The sequence below is a fragment of the Peromyscus eremicus genome, chromosome 1 (genome assembly GCF_949786415.1).
Source record: "Peromyscus eremicus chromosome 1, PerEre_H2_v1, whole genome shotgun sequence".
NCBI classification, from domain to species: Eukaryota; Metazoa; Chordata; class Mammalia; order Rodentia; family Cricetidae; genus Peromyscus; species Peromyscus eremicus.
The window spans coordinates 55,560,173-55,577,339 of record NC_081416.1 but is presented as its reverse complement, the minus strand read 5'-3'; the positions used below and the strand labels follow the sequence as shown (position 1 = coordinate 55,577,339).

General features: G+C 46.9%; 1 protein-coding gene across 3 annotated transcripts in view; it reads right to left on the bottom strand.

The window, feature by feature from the left end:
* Window positions 1–14,026, bottom strand: part of LOC131911192 (RNA-binding protein 14) — a 58,226-nt gene extending 44,200 nt beyond the window's left edge. Inside the window, exons 1-3 of one of the 3 annotated variants that reach the window (XM_059263140.1) lie at window positions 13,548–14,018; window positions 4,856–6,320; window positions 3,215–4,101 (exon numbers count right to left, since the gene is read on the bottom strand). In XM_059263140.1, the coding sequence (XP_059119123.1) occupies window positions 3,894–4,101; window positions 4,856–6,320; window positions 13,548–13,884 (2,010 nt within the window). In that variant the 5' untranslated portion in view covers window positions 13,885–14,018 and the 3' untranslated portion in view covers window positions 3,215–3,893. Of the gene's footprint in view, window positions 1–3,214; window positions 4,102–4,855; window positions 6,321–13,051; window positions 13,518–13,547 lie in introns of those variants that run through there. The other 2 variants (XM_059263147.1, XM_059263177.1) reach the window with 2 other exon arrangements.
* Window positions 14,027–17,167: the final 3,141 nt, after the last annotated feature.

Genomic DNA, 17,167 nt, shown 5'->3' with positions numbered 1-17,167 from the left:
GCTTCCTAGCATGAAAGAGTCCCTGGAGTCATTCAAATCCCAAGCATCATATACACTGGGCACAGTGGTACATGTCAGTAACTGTAGCACTTGGGATGTGAAGACAGGAAGATATGAATTCAAGGCCATCCTCAGGTGCATATGGAGTTGGGAGACCAACCTCAGGCATGTAAAAGCCTGTCTCAAAAAAAAATAAATAAATAAATAAAGAGGAAAAAGAGGAAAGAAAAGGCCGAGTATGGTGGTGCTTCCATTACAGCTTTAATACAGCACTCACGAAACAGAGGCAGGCCAACAGCTGAGTCTGAACTGAGGGCAGCCTGATCTACTGTGAGTTCCAGGCCAGCCAGGGCTACAAGTGACACCCCGTCTCAAATTTAAAAAGGGGAAGAAAAAAAAATTGCTGGGTGACAAATTTGAGGCATAAGTACTTACTGACATGTTCAATTATCACACAAAGAGGTAGAGAGCTAGGATTCAAACTCAAACCTGAGGCAAGTCTTACTGGAGAATTCTCAGTAGCAAGTTTTCAAATCAAATCCCATTTCCAAAAAAAAAGTATTCTCTAGCCACTGACACATTCTCTTCTCCTCCCCCATCTACCCTTTGCTCATTAACTGTACCCAGTTCACTTCCCAGTGTGGAGATCTCTCTAGTCAATCCAAGACTAAGCTCCCAAGTACTACTGTCTCAAACTTTAAATACAGATTTCAGATGACTCAGAAGTAGACCTGTAATCAACTTTAGGTTTTCAAAAGAAAGTCTTAATTTAGCACGTTTTTAAAATAGAATTTAAATATTAGCTTTCTGTGTGCTATCTTATCTTCTCTATTACCCAAACTTCTATTAAATAACACTAGTCCATAAATCCAGTAAATGTATTTTCATTATGACTTTACCCATTCATGCTACTCTATTTCCACTGACTTGGCTTGATAGGACAAAATGTCTGGGAAATCAACAGACTGTGAAAGGACTGTGACACAGCTTAATTGGGGATGCAAGGGCAAGGGGGGTTGTGTGCAGTAGAGATATGATCCGAAAAGTAGTACACTCCTCATTGACAGTCTCTCATTACCTCTATTTTAAGAAATAGAGTCTCAGGCCACCCAACAGAAATCAAAAGCCAAACCTCAGAAGAGGACAGGCTGACAAGGCTAGAAGCCTCTATCTAAGTAGTCTTGTCGCAACTTCTCCAATGGCCAAGGTCTAGAGGCGATATGTGTAGAAGCTGAATGTTCTGAAGATATAAGGAAAATCCTTTCCCCCCCCCAAACACTCATTACAGTTCTGTCCTCCCATTCACCAAACCCAACTTTCCCCAAGTTATAAGAACTTGAAACTCAGAAATATATAAAAAGCAAAGTATGAGTGGGTTATAGAATTAACACAAATGAATATTTTAAATAAAAAGAAAACGTTTCTAAACCATCTGCAAGAGAAAGGAAAATGACAAATGATTTAGCTCTGTAGCTCCTTCTGGCATGAATGAGAACCCTGAGGGCTGAGGCAACAAGGCATCAGGATCTAAAGATAGCTGACAGTTATACTGATCCAATACGCCAGATCACTTTGACGAGTCTGGACTGCAATAAAGATCATTAACGCTGGCCCTGGGAACACATTAAGCTGGTTTTTTAGGGGTTTGGGATTTGTTTTTGTTTTTTGCAGGAACCATGGAATTGTGACTGTGGCAGAAGAACTGGAGAAAAAGGAAAATGACAAAGGAATACTGCAAATACATAGGCCATAATCCCAGCCCTATATTCAACCCTCTATCCCCCACAGTAGTCACGCCGAGCTTGTAACTTAGCCCTCAGATCATTCTACCATCACAGAGAAAAGTATTAAGAAACCCATCTTCCCATTCTATCCCAGTTCTGCAGAGGAATGAAAATGAGCAGCAAAGCATCTGAAGGCAAGGCGATGAGCAGAAAGAGAAGCAAATAAAAGAGCTATGACCCCAATACTTCCTGAGAGTTATCTCAGTTAGCACAAATAAGAACTTGTGATTTTTGAGGCATTTTTACATGATGGGCAGAAGGAAGAAGACATTTGGGGCAAGCTACTGTCACAGCCAAGTTCCTATGAAGCCAATGAAGGAGGCAGAGACAACCCACCCAATCTATTTGGCAGCTGCAGTCACACACACATACACACACACACACACACACACACACACACAAACACACGCATACCCTCCTTTTGCTAAGTCATCTTGATCCAGCAGGCTCCCAATATCTCCAAAGCATCCTTTCCCAAGGAGTACCAGGTTTCTGTTATCACTCCACTTAACCAGTCTTCTTTCATCTACCCATCAAGTTCAAGCCTCCACCTCACCCCTGGTTCTAACTGCCCAGGTCTTCCCCCCTCTCCCGGACAAGCTCTAGAGTAAAAGTGTAAAAATTTTCCATTCTTCCCCCAATCTCCGCATTCCTACTTGATTTGTCTGCATTCTAGCCCCTTCTCAGGAATATAACACCTTCAGACATAAACCCAGCAAGAAGACATCTAAAAACCATAATAGATGCAGATAGGGAAAAGGAGTCTCAGGTGTTGTGATGACCGAGGTTGGCAGGACACAGGAAGGATGCTCCGTGGTGAAGTTCAACAGGTGAAGTACCAGGATTGGCCAGAACGCCCCATATGCTTCAAATATTCCTTGCCCCTCATTTCTCCAACCACAGGGCAGTACCGGATAGTGACATCACCCCACCCCACTATGGCTCCTTTCCCTGGTCCCAGCCTCAACACTCACTCAAGCCTACTGCCTGGATTCATTAGCTTTGTCAACATTGCAGCAACCCATTACCCAATCCCAGTCAGATCTCAACCAGAACCACCCTGCTGGACCATAGTTTTTGCTTTTTGTTTTTTTCCTGAGCTGGGAAAAAGTCCTGGACATTAGTCAAACATAAGCAGAGGAAAATGGGCATTGTTTACTAAATTTTGATGTGATTAACTGAAACTGATGGTTACAAAGTCCAACCACTTGGTCTGAACTCTCCAGTTCTAAAGATGGATGGCATGCTATTTAAGACAATAATGAGCTTACTCCCAGTGGATACTAGGGAATCATTCTAATCCCCCCATTCAAGCACGTTTCCATGCCCACTCTGGGTCTTCAGGCTGCCTTTCTTCTAGCTGCCATGTCTTCCTGGATGTCAAACTGGCTCACCTGACACTGAGTGCAATCAAGACAATGACAACCAGGTTTCCAAACCACAAATCGCCCCAAGTTTTATTTGTAGTCCATACAAAAGAGAAAAAAATTAAGGTTTCTAACACCACCTACTTGGGGAGATAGGGAATTGGGACTATGCCAGTCACCATCAGCTAAAACTTCAATGGTAAGCAGGGATTTGGACACATACCAACTGACTGTCCGTCCCAACAGGATCTCAGTCTCAACAGTCTCTACAGAGGACAATCACGGCCCCCTGGACTGCTGGCATAGCTTGGCCCATAGGAAATGGTTAAAGTAACCCTTTCCTGGCCTCCCTCACATCTAAAAAGAAAAACACACCGCCTGACCTCAGCTGCAGGTTGTATCACCCTCCAGACAACCTTAAGTATCGCGCAGAAAAATAAAAGGGAGCCAGGAAAAAAATAAAAATATAAAAGAAATATCCATTCTGGGGAGATGGCAGGGTCGAGGGAAAACCGCAGATCTAAAGCCAGTAGCAAGATGTGCTGCTGAGGCAAAGAAACAAAGCAGGTCACTGCCAAACACAAAAGGGTCCTCTCCTGGGGACGGCCCACGTGATAGAGGGAGGGGATGAAAAACCACTATCGGGAGAGGTATGAGACAGGGTGGGGATAACCTGGGTCTGCACCCTACCCTACCTCTTCCTCTCTCTCCCTTCCTGTGGTGCCCCATCCCCAGGATGGCCCTACATGCGGCGCTGGTAGCCAGAGTGCATCTGAGCTGCCCGCAGGTAATCATTATAGGAGCCCGAATAGCGTGCGTAATCGGAATGGGCATCGGGCAGGCGACGGTAATCCAGCGAGGACTTTGTCGGCGAGCGGCGGAACGAAAGCTGCGACTCTGATAAACGGCGGTAATCAGAGAGCTCGGCTAAACGCCGGTCGGAACCATACCTAGTCGAGAGAAGAAGACAGTTGGTGAATGAGACAGTTGAGGGGAGGGCTCCAGGTGGGCCTAGGGGAGATGCCACTGGGGACAGGGAGGGTGTTATCAGATTTGTCTCCAACCGTTTGGTTTCCTTGTCAGAAGGCTCATCATCCTATCCAGGCCAAGAAATCAAACCTGGGTTCAAGTCAGCGGGAAACCAAGCCCTCTGCTGAAGCTCTCCCTTCCAAACTAGTCAAGGTGAATTTTGGTCTACATTCCCAAACAAACTATCCCCATTCATAGGCCCTGTACAAAAAGACCTTGGTTCATCAACAGAACGACGGACGAAAAGCAGGGTCCCCAACATCCCAGGGTGAACACACCTCATAAGCTTGCCTTCAGCCAGTGAGTGGCAAAATGACTACTCTTTCATATCTACCCACCAAAACCAGGACAACAAGGGAATGGGCTTAACGATCCTTCAGACAGTGGGAAAAGCTGTGAGCCAATCCTGCAGAAAGTGGCTCCAATGGCACAACAGGCTATCCTAGAATGGTGACGTTTCCTGGCCCTAGGTTGTTAGTATCAACCCAGACTGAGCACTATGCTCCACCTGAACCTGATGGCCAGAAACGTTCAGACACTCACCCTCATGACCTTAGACAGCCCACAGAAGTAAGACCAAGGGAGGGGCCGATGGCTCCTGTTTCCCTCCCATGCCAACCTCAGCCCCTTGCCCTAAGCCCCAGCTGGGGGCTGAGGCGGGGGGGCATACAGTACCTTTTCGACATGGCGACAGCCTTTTTGTAGGGATCGTCGTAGCTGGCCCGGGGTGGGGAGAGGCGGGTACGCTCATAGGGCGGCGGGGTGCTGTTGGCGTTGGCAACGGCCCCCTGGGACATAGACAGGTAGGCTGCTGACGGCTGGCCTGTCCCATCGTAGGCACTGCCCGGCTGGCCACGGTAGGAGGCAGCAGCCTGGGGATGCTGCTGAGCAGCATAGGAAGCAGCCAATGAGGCTGACGACTGAGTGCGGTAAGGAGCTGCCAGGGTGGCAGAAGGCTGAGCCCCATAGGCAGCTGCTGCACCATAGGACCCAGTGGCCGCAGCAGCAGACTGAGCTCCATATGAGCCTGACAGGCCCATCGATGCTTGAGCCCCATAACTATTCAGCTGGGTCTGAACAACTGGTTGAGCCCCGTAGGAACCAGCCATTGGGGTAGTGGCTTGTGCAGCATAGGCAGCTGGCTGGCTAGCATAGGCAGCAGCTGTGGCTGGCTGTGCCACATAAGCAGCAGGCTGGGAAGAATAGGAAGCAGCCTGTTGTGCAGCATATGGGGCAGACTGGGCACTGTAAGAGGCTGAGGGCTGGGCACTGTACGAGGCTGCCTGGGCTCCATAAGCTAGTGAGGTGGCTGCAGACTGGGCACCATAGGAGGCTGCCTGAGCCCCATAGGAACCTAGGGAAGAAGCTGCTCCCTGTGTGTTGTAGGAAGAAGCTGCTGCACGAACTCCATAGGAAGAGGCAGCTTGGGCGCCATAAGAGGATGGCTGGTTACCATAGGAGGCGAGGGAGGATCCCTGAGCCCCATAGGAGTTAAGCGAAGAAGCTGCGGCTGCCTGACCCCCATAAGTGGAAAGGGCTGAGGCTGAGGGCTGGGCTCCAGCATATGGGCCAAGTGAGGAAGCTGCAGCAGACTGGGAACTAGGGCTAGCCAGCTGACCCCTGTATGGGGCCCCAAGGGAGACAGAGGGCTGAGCACGGTAAGAGGCTGCCTGGGCTGTCATGGGCTGAGTCCGATAACCAACACCCAAAGAGGCAGAAGGCTGGGCCCTATAGGCAGCTCCCAGCGACACTGAGGGTTGGGCCCGGTAGGTGGCTGGTTGGGCCGTCAGAGGAGCCACATAAGAGGCTCGAGGAGGTGAACGGCGCAGGGGGCTGCGGTCGCGACCAAAGAATGGCGGTGTGGGCTGACGGGCTTGCCCATCAAAGCCACCAGTGCTGTTGCCAAAAGCCTGTTGGTAGTCGAAGGTGGCAGAGAAGCCACCAGTTCCAGGGAATGCTGTATCCCCAGCCCCTGGTTTCTTGGTCTTGTCCCCAGACTGGATAGCCAGGGCAGGCCCCTTCTTCTGCCCCTTGGTTGACAGTTCCACGTTGATGCGCTTGCCCTTCACTTCTTTGCCGTTGAGCTGCGCGATGGCGGCTTTGGCATCTGCTTCCTTCTCCATGTGAACAAACGCGTAGTCTGATAAAGCAGCAGACAGAGGGTTAGCAATTAGGGGGGCAGGGCATGCTACCTGTTGGGTCCCAAACTGGACACACAACAGCACCCAGCTGTTGCCAGCTACAACCAGGCCTCCAAACCCTCCTCTACGTGAGTATGCCATGAAATGTGGCTGATGTGTAACAAAGCTTTCGACTGTCTCAAGCAGTCACCTTTGACTATGACCTTCTTCCCTGTACCCCTGCCACCTCAATCAACTAACTTTCTGTGAGAAAAGGAAAAGCAGAGATGAACTACAACACAGGATAAAAATCTTCACAGCCTCTATAAACATAAACCAACAAGCAAACACAGAAAGCATTTCTAGATCACTCAATTTCTCAGTGTTCTCAATTCAAGCACATCTAATAATCTCTTACCACTCACATCTAAAGCTAAGACCTTAAAACACTAGTAACAACCACTCACATTTTGGCATGTCTCAATTCTCAGTGTAGGTCCAATTAGGAAAAACAGAGTGACTGCAAGAAGCAAGAACTCACAAAATTCCTCCTATGAAACATGCCCCTTTTCATATTACTTTCCAGTTTTCACATCCACTTTCACATACAGGACCTCTCAACAAACTTGTGAGGCAACAGGAAAAAGGACCATCGTCTTCCCTTTTAGGCAAACATGTTCAAAGTTTCTATGTGGCTTGCTGTAAACCAATGTATTAATGCCAGGACCAAAGCCCCAGCTAGCTCTTCCATGCCCCTTTGTTTCATCCCTGAGAAGTCCATGGACAGGACTATGTAGTATGACTAAAAATATCAACTTGGACAAAAGCTAGACCTTATGAATGTCAATAAGATATGGGAATGGAATCTAAGTCCACATTGCTTCATCTGCTATTTCCTCTTTAAGGGACAGAAGAATACCTTCCCCTTAAAAAACTGCTTACTTATTTTTCAGGTTTACCCTTAAGGGGCACTTGCTTTTATGGGGGTGGGGGGGAAGTGCAGCAGGGCCAGGGACTGAACACAGGAAGGGCCTCTCACATGCCAGTTCATGACTGAGCAATATCACCAACCTAGGCTCTCTCATTAAAAACCTGAGTAAGTTGCGTTGGGAGGAATTCTAAGGCAGGATACTGATCTGAGAACTCTAATCATCTACAACACAGGGAAAAACTTTAAAGGGGAAGAAATTCTTGATAATATCCATACCACAAACCATAATAATGCCATCAGCAGGATATAAAGAACAATGAAAGGAACCTGTCCTTGAGAAATAAAGTTCTGCTCCTAACTCCATTTTGGACCTGTGGCTACTTTAAGTAACGCAAGAGCCAGGACCCAATCTCTGTCATATCAGTTCAAGAAATGAAGAGTTATCTGGATGGAATTACTAAGGCTCTATTTTTATAAAAGATTATTGTGAATGGCCTCCAAACAAGTGTCCTACTTTTAGGACTTTCATTCTGAGATGCCTTATCTAAGCTATTGTTCCTATAGAACAAGTCACCTCCCAAGAAACAAAAGGCAAAAGCCAAGTGGAGTACAATGTAAAGGATCCTGGACTATACTCAAGGCCCAGCCTTAGATCCATTCAATCACTGACTCATGAGGTGATCCTAGAGAGCTTACCATTTATTCCCCATTAGAAAAATTACCCTACCAACCTCAAGTTAGAGGTTCAAGTAAGAAGACAGAAATGCCTTATGAGGTGCAAATGGATGTAGATAATGGAGAATTATGACAATTCTTCAAACCTAAACTAACCAGAGGTTTATTTCCCTAGAAAATATTATTTTTCATCTATAATAAAACATAATGCCACATAAACTTGAAAACTGCTTTATACAATAAAAGAACAAAATGAAGCTAGAGAACTGGATCAGCAGTAAAGAGCACTTGTTCCTAGAGGATCCAGGTTTGGTTCCCAGCACCCACATGGGTAGCCACAACCACCTGTCTATAACTCCAGCTCCAAAGAATCCCACACCCTCTTCTGAGCTGCGTAGACACATATATGCAGGCAAAACATTCATACACATAAAATAATACTTTTTTGTGGAGGGGGGTTCGAGACAGGGTCTCACTGTGTAGCTCTGGCTGTCTTGGAACACACTATGTAGACCAGGTTGTCTCCAACTCAGAGATTCCCCCTGCCTCTGCCTCCTGAGTACTGAGATTAAAGGTGTGCACCATTATGCCAGGCTTAATTTTTAAGAACAAGATGAACACCAAGCTTGATGCTCCTAGTTTAACAAATGCTAGTCTTTAATAACCCCATAGTCAAAAACTGACTTCTTTTTTAACAATTATGAAAGGCTAAATGTTCCTTTGCACCTAGCCACAGGGTATTTGATTTGTCCTTTGATTCCTGATCTCCATTTTGGGATGAATCAGCTAAAAATAGCAGTTGTGGCCAGGTAGTGGTGGCACACGCCTTTAATCCCAGCACTTGGGAGGCAGAGCCAGGTATATCTCTGAGTTTCCAGGCCAGCCTGGTCTACAGAGCGAGTTCCAGGATAGGCACCAAAACTACACAGAGAAACCCTGTCTTGAAAAAAAAAAGCAGTTGTAGTCTAAGATATCTTTTAAAAACAGAGAGATCAGAGATCAGATGTGGTAAAGCTTGCCTACAACCCCAGCACTCAGGAGGTGAGACACACAGATGAATTAGAGGCCAACAAGAGCTACAAAGACACTGCCAAAGGGGGGGGGGGGAGGCTGAACTCACCTCAGGAATGACAAGAGTACCAGGAAATTGCAATGGCAGGCAGAAACACCCACTCCAAATGAAAACATCAAGATTAGCTGGAGCTTAAAGGTAGATGGAGCAGGAAGGTGAGGTGAAAAGAGACAATCAAACACCCTGAATGACAAAGAAACCTTGCTGTTTTCTTGAACTTTGTTCCCTCACTATGAAACCCTGGCTGGCATAGACCAGACTAGCCTCCAACTCATAGAGACCTGCCTGCCTGACTCGCAAAATGTTGGAATTAAAGGCACACAATGGGAACCAAAGAGATGGCTCAGTGGTTAGGAGCATGTTCTGTTCATCTATATCAAGTGGTTCACAACTCCCTGTAACTTCAGCTCCAGGGGATCCAATGTCCTCTAGTTCTAGACTCCATGTATACACATAATTTAAAAAAAATAAATAAATCTTTTTTTTTAATTTATTTATTACAGTGTTCTGCCTGCATATACGCCTGCATGCCAGAAGAGTGCACCAGATTTCATCACAGATGGTCGTAAGCTACCATGTGGGTGCTGGGAATTGAACTCAGACCTTCTAGAAGAGCTGCCAGGGCTCTTAACCTCTGAGCCATCTCTCCAGCACCCAAAAAATAAATGTTAAATAAGTAAATTAATAAAGGCACGCACCACCATGACCACCCACCCATTTCCTTATCATTCTATTCAAAAATGAGCTAGGAAAAACATGTAACAAAAATTTCAATGGGTTTACAAGAGAAATTAGATCTCCCATCATCTACACCTTACACATGGTTTTGAGTTTAAAAAAATGAAGTGCTGCCCAGCATGTGATAGCAGCCCTGTAATCCTAGCAATTCGGAGGAAAGGTAAGGAGGACCAGAGGTTGGAGGCCAACCTAGATTACTCAGTGAGGCCCTGTCTTAAACAAACAAAAAAAAAGCTTAAATTAAGTGGCAAATCAGAAAATTGAGGTTTAAGAACTGGCAAGGAGCAGGGAGTGGTAGTGGTGAACCTTTAGTCCCAGCACTTCGGTGGATCTCTGTGAGTTCGAGGCCAGCCTGGTATACATAGTGAGTTTCAGGACACTCAGTGCTACATAGTGACACCCTGTCTTGAAAACAACTCAACAAAAAAAGACTTAAGAACTGGGATGTAGCACAGTGATGGTGTATGCATAGCAAGTATAAGGACCTCAGTTTGACCCGCCCCCCCATACCACAAAAAAGGGAAGGCAAGGGGAGGAGGACGGAAAAGGAGGCGAAAGGAAGGAAAAAGGAACAGCACTTTCAAATGAGCCATAATAAAGGAAGGCCTCTGATACAAATACAGTCAGCTTTTATCAGGAAATGTCTCAGTCTAATCTTGGAAGTGTGAGGTGGGCATCGCAATACATACCTACAATAATAGCTTGTAGGAGGTAGAGGTAATTGAGATCAGGACTTCAAGGCCATTCTCAGCTGCTTCGCAAATTCAAAACCAGCTTTGGGCTGTATAAAACACTGTCTCAAAAAAGGGACAGGGACTGGAGAGATGAATTCTGAATTCTCTACAAGACCAGTAGTTCTTGGAGAGAATCCAGAATCCGTATCCAGCACTCACATTGTGGCTCACAACCAATCAGATAACCTCTTCTGACTTCTGTGAGCATTAGGCATGCATGTACCACACTTACATACATGCAGGCATTTATACACATAAAATAGACCTAAAAGAGCGTGTATGTGCATGGTAAAGATGTGCCTCAGTTAGCAGAAGCCCAGGAAGTCTGTTACCTAGTTTATGAGACTGCACAGGGCTAAGTTTCATCATCACAGTACGCAGCCAAACTCAGATCTGTCAAAAACTCTCAGAACCCAACCACCACTAGGACGACAAAGAGCCACTTGCCTGGTGAACTACTTCAAAGAAACCACTGCTTTAAGATTAGCAAGTAGGGCCAAGGCGGTGGTGGCGCACGCCTTTAGTCCTAGCACTTGGAAGCAGAGGCAGGCAGATCTCTGAGTTTGAGGCCAGCCTAGTCTACAGAGCAAGTTTCAGGGCAGCCAGGACTACACAGAGAATCCCTAGGGGGCGGGGCGCACGAGGTGGGGGGGGGAATGGGTGTGATTAGCAAGTGATGTTTTCAGGACCTTCTATGGCGCGATGGCACCATAATCTCTCTAGCACCAAAGCTAAGAGAACACTAGAAACTATGAGTTTTCCCCAAACAAAAACTAAACACTTTTAACTGAATTTACAAAGCTGTATACAGAAAGAATGGCTGACCAAAAACAAAAAAAGTATTTCTGATATTCAGACCTCCCTTGAAACCTGTATGCTTCCTGAAATTGTTCATCTTTAAATATTCAACAGTATATAGCTGTGGAGAATAGTTATTGTTGCTATGGGGATTTTTGTTTTACAAATCATACCTAAGCTCAAGTAACCAAGCAACTGTTTTTTTCCTGTGAAATAAAACAGGGCTGGCCATTCTGTGTAAGATCAAGCTTTTGTACTTTTCAAAGACTTGACAGCTCAATCAAATGTCCATCTTCAGCCTCCCCTCCCAAAATTGAGTAAGGTATTTACAGAGCCAGTCTCTTCTGGTACACTCCCAACTTTAAAAAGCTTTCATCCCAAAAGAGAATGGCATCAGTGGAAGTATGTTCAGATCCTCACCAAATCTTTTCTATCAAAATATAGAATCTGTGTTATATCAGCCTAGAGTAGTTCTGCTATAAATATTTGTTTCCAAAAGAAAAAAATGCACAAAACTTACTCTCACAGGGAATCCGCCTAGAGTTCACATCGTATGTGAAGTTATTACCAACCACCACCCTCACTGCTGCTTACTGTCAGCCCCAAACAAAGTCAGGCCAACTGCTGGCCTACCATTTTATTGATCCATATGAATTCCAATGGAGACTATCCCTTGAGGTACTGAATTCTAGGTTTCCACTCCAGCAGCCAGCCTACCTAAAAACTACAGAAGAAACTAGACAGGTAAATTAAACACAAAACTCATAAAAACTCATATACCCCATCCTTTTGCTGGCCAAGTACCCAAAGTGAGATCTTTTCCACTCTTTTACTCTAAACAGAGGCAAAACTCCATGCACCACAGTCTGCTTAAAGTCTGCAAGTAAGTCTCATTCCAGATATAACCTGAGTTGAGAAATAGAATGCAGTATCAATGCAGAATAAAAATTGTGTTCCTAATAATGCACACCCTATGACCCTTTAAACACGCCCCCATTACAGAAAAGACAAGAAATGGCCCAAAACGTGTGACTTTCCTGGATAGCAAATGAACTATTTGATGAGAATGAGCAAGCATCTACACCCGCATTTATTTCCTGTCCTCAAAATTTCCCACAGGGCATGAGCAGACATGAATCCAACAGAAGTAAGACATGAACAGGACATCACTCCCAGGTTGCACTGTTGAAAATGACAGGGCAAAGTTAACTCCGATCAGAGAAATAGACACTGGCCTGGGTTGTCCCATCAAATCTTGCCAACCAAAAAAGAACAGCATTTAGGAGATAAGCGGTAATAAGACCCTAAAATGTGTCTCAAAAAGACACATTTCCTCAGAGAAAATGAAAACTAGGGAGCTGTCCTAAGTATTATTCAAGCAAGACTACTGAGTAAATGATGTTTATATCAAGTTTAACAAGAGACCCCACACGCCTCTCGACGTCTCCCAAAGCCAGAGTATACCCCTTTGCAATCTCACCAAGCTTATAAAACAGATGTGCCCCGAGGCACCAATTTGGCAAGTAAAGGCTATCTGGGGCGAAGGCTTCATAACACAAGCCCACTTCCACATGCAAAAATAAACAAAATTAGGGCTTTCCAGCAGATAAGACGTAAAACTGAACACAAAGCGGAGGGGTGGGGAGGAACCCGAGAATTGGAAAGCACAAAACTGCCAAGGCTAACCCACCAAATAGTGAAAGGCCAAATGGGTTTGGAAAAGGCCCTTCTGGTACAAGCAGATCCATGACAGACAATGCTAACAAAGATTGCAACCCCAGAAACGACCAAGGGCCCCGTTACCTTCCGCTTGGGAGCATTCGTCAGGAGGGAACCCCAGGAAGGCCTTGGGGCTTTAACCTCCACCTTTTTTCCCTCTTCCCTTGATCTGACCGATGTGTGGAGAGTAAGTGGGGAAGTGGCGAAATCTTCCCCGCTCCATGGTCCGGTTGGTGCCCGTCACTTCCCAATTTCAGTTTGGTACCAGGCCCTTGCAACCAGGAAAATGCACCCCCGCCCCAACCCGGTACATTCGCAAATCTCTGGCGCGTCCCCAGCCCCCGTGGCTCCGGCTCGCAGTGGCCACTGCACCCGCCCAAGCCGACTCCTCCCACTTGATGAATGCTGCCTGGACCGCAGGGGAGGGTGGCTCTACCCGGCTCGCCCCCAACACCTCAGGCCCCGCTCCCGCGCACGTCCCCACCATTCCCAACCGCAAGGACCAACCCCCGGGTAAGGGGCGTGGCTAATAGGCTGGGTGCACCGCGCGTCCCCTCCCCCGAGCGCGCTCCCGCGTTACCTTTTACCACGTCACACTCGATGACGCGTCCACGGCGCTCGAAGAGGCTGCGCAATTCCTGGCTTGTGCATGCAGCCGACACATTGCCCACGAAAATCTTCCAAGTGTTCAAGGGCCTTGGGCGCGACATCTCCACCACGAGCGCGCGACCTGGACGCAGCTCATGGCCATGCAGGGCCTCGATGGCGCGCACCGCGCCAGCGCTCTCGCGCATGTGCACGAAGGCAAACTGTTTCATGACGGCGCAGCTCATGACCGTGCCGTAGGGCGCGAAGAGGGCTGCCAGCTCCTCCGGCGTCGTATCCGCCCCATCGACATTGCCCACAAAGATCTTCATTTTGCCGCCGTAGCCGCCTTCCCGGAGAGACGGGATCTCTCCTACAGCGACAGGCAAAACGTCCGAACGACCCGCAGTCCTCCACAGGAATGGCTGGCGACCGAGAACCCCGCCGCGCAGGCGCTCTAACCTAGCCAATTGGAGACTGCATCCCGCGCCTGCAGCAGCCAATCAAAGAGGTTGAGAGAAGATGCCCTTTGACGCAGCCAATCCCAGAGGGCCTGCAGCCCGCTGGTTATCGGAGGGGGTGGAAAAGGCACGGAGGCGCGCGACCAACCGCCGCCGCCGGGGGGAGGGGAAAGGAGGGCTAGCGGCGAGGGAGCGCGCTCAGGCTGAGTCGGCAGAGGCCTAGTCTGCAAAGCGGCCTCTGGCCGGGGTGTGGCAAACCCGTAGGGCCCCAAGGAAAACTTTGTTCTCTCGGGGAAGTCAGGGCTCCCGCATTCCAGCTGCCTCGGCCAACCCCCGAGGGTTGTGGTGGAGTGTCTGCCGGAAGGCCAGGCCTGGCGGGAGAAACCAGGACAAACGCCTTCAGTCTAGGATCAGTAACTGTACTCGGATCAGATACTGTACTCGGCAGACTGAGGGGACCAGAGAGGCGCCTCCCCTGAGTAGTTTGTTGTTTGCAAGCACATTACTTGGGGTTGCTGAGGTTCTGGAGGATTTTGCAGACAGTGGAAACTGAGCGTCTGTACAAACCTGGTGGAATTTCCAATCGAGAAATACAGAGGTGACTGTTTATTGTTTGCATGAAGATTTTCACAATATAATGTTTCATAAAATAGAAGAGCAGTCAGCCCAGGGAGGCCAAACGTTGGGGGCTTAAAAAAAATACGGAGGGAGCCATGCGTGGTGGCGCACCCCCTTTAATTACAGCACTCTGGAGGCAGGTGGACTGTTTGAGGCCAGCCTAGTCTACATAGTGAGTTCCAAGACAGCCAGAGCTATGTAGAAACCCTATCTCAAAAAACAACAAAACCACGCCTAATCCCAGCACTCGGGAGGCAGAGGCAGGCGGATCTCTGTGAGTTCGAGGCCAGCTTGGGCTACATAGTGAGTTCCAGGACAGGCTCCAAAGCTACATAGAGAAACTCTGTGTCAAATAAACAAACAAACAAACAAACAAATAAATAAATAAAAAACAAAAGACAACAAAACCTTAGAGGGCCTGCTCACTGGTTACTAGCACTTGCTGCTTTTCCAGAGGACTTGAGTTCAATTCCCAGCACTCACAAGGTGGCTCCAGCTAACTCTAGTTCCAAGGGATCCGATGCCCTCTTCTGTCCACTGCACGTATGTGGTACACAGACATACATGCAGGCAAAACGCCCACACACATAAACCAATAAAATTTTAAAAATTAAAACCTAAAAACAATTTTAAAAAACAAGAAGAGCTAGACGAAGTGGCCCATTGCTGTGACCTCAGCTTTCCGGAGGCTGCGGCAGGAAAAAGATGAGTGCGAATTTCAGGCCAAGCCACAGCGTGAGATTTTAAAGTTTTAACAAAGGGCTGGAGAGATGGCTCAGCCATTAAAGGACAGGCTCACAACCAAAAATATAAGAGTTCGGTTCCCAGTACCCACGACTGTCTCTCCAGCTACCTTTTTATTGCCGGATGCTGGTGGCGCACTGCGGAGGCAGAGACAGGAGGATCTCTATGAGTTCGAGGCCAGTCTACAGAGCGAGATCCAGGACAGGCACCAAAACTACACAGAGAAACCCTGTCTCGAAAAAAAAAAAAAAAATTAAACAAGTTGTCAATAGCATAAACTCATTAACTACTTGCCCACATTTTCACTCAACATACTACACATCTTCCATATGGAGAAGGCCAAGAACAAAGCACTGAACAAAATGACAACCTAAACTTTTGTGGAGTTTATATATTATAGTGAGAGAAAGGCAGTAAGGGAAACAGTGCCAAGGGTGGTAGCTCACTCTTGTAGGCCCAGCACTTCGGAGTCTAGGGCCAACATGGTCTATAGAGTAAGACCCTGTCTCAATAATTCAATAAATAATAAACATGTTAGACATCTAAGCATGTTAGACAGTGATAAAGACTTGAAATAGCGAAGGAATAATGCCAGTCAGAAAGCACAGGCCTAAAAACCCTGGGAACAAGAGCAAGTCTGGCTGGTTCAAGGAAGAGCCAAAAGCCAATGGGCCTGGAGTTAGGCACAGTGACTAATAGAACAGAAAGGAGAAGAGCTGTGTGGGACCCTGTGGGTCACTGGAATGATTACCTTTTACCCTGAAACGACCTTTACAGAGAGCATCAGACAGAAGCGATGTGATGGCATAGGTTGCATGGTTATAAGTGTTCTGGCTGCTCTTGAGATGGGTGAAAACAAACAGAGAACAATGGCTTGCACAGGATAATAATTCCTACTGCCAAAGTCCAGGACATGGTGATGTGATGAATGTTGCCACGGCAGAATAAAATGCAGTCAGAAGCTAGACCGTGGTGGCTCCCCCCTTTAATCTCAGCACTGGGAGGGAAAAGCAGTTAAGTCTCTGAGTTCAAGGCCAGCCTGATCTACAGAGTTCCAGGACAGCCAAGGCTACACAGAGAAACTCTGTCAAAAAAACAAAAACAAAAATAAGCAAACAAAAAAAAAAGTGGTCAGATCTGGGATTCTTTAGAGCCCTTGTCATACATGATTATATGTCCGTTGTGAAAGGAGTCAAAGGTGACATGGAGCACATGGAAGCGTGGAGTTAGCATTTACTGAGATAGAGAACATTGTGAGAGAAACAGGTTTTTTATAAATGATCAGAAAGTCAATTTTCACTCATTATGGTCTGAATGTTTGAATTCCCCCCACATTCATATGTTGAAACTTTGTTGTTGTTGTTATTATTGTCATTGTTTTGTTTGTTTGTCTTTCTGAAAACAAGGTTTCATTATGTGTAGCTCAGGCTGGCCTTGAACTCAGAGATCCACCTGTCTCTGCCTGCTGAGTGCTAGGATTTTTTTTTTGTTGTTGTTGTTTTTTGTTTTTTCGAGACAGGGTTTCTCTGTGTAGCTTTGCTCCTTTCCTGGAACTCTCTCTGTAGCCTAGGCTGGCCTCGAACTCACAGAGATCTGCCTGGCTCTGCCTCCCAAGTGCTGAGATTAAAGGTGTGCGCCACCACCGCCTGGCCAAGTGCTAGGATTAAAAGGCTTGCTCTACCACACTCGGCCTAAATTGAAACCTAATCACCAATGTAATGGTATTTAACACATTCTTTTTTTTTATTTTTAATTTTTGAATGCCAAATGCCATTTATTGAAGGAGGGAGGA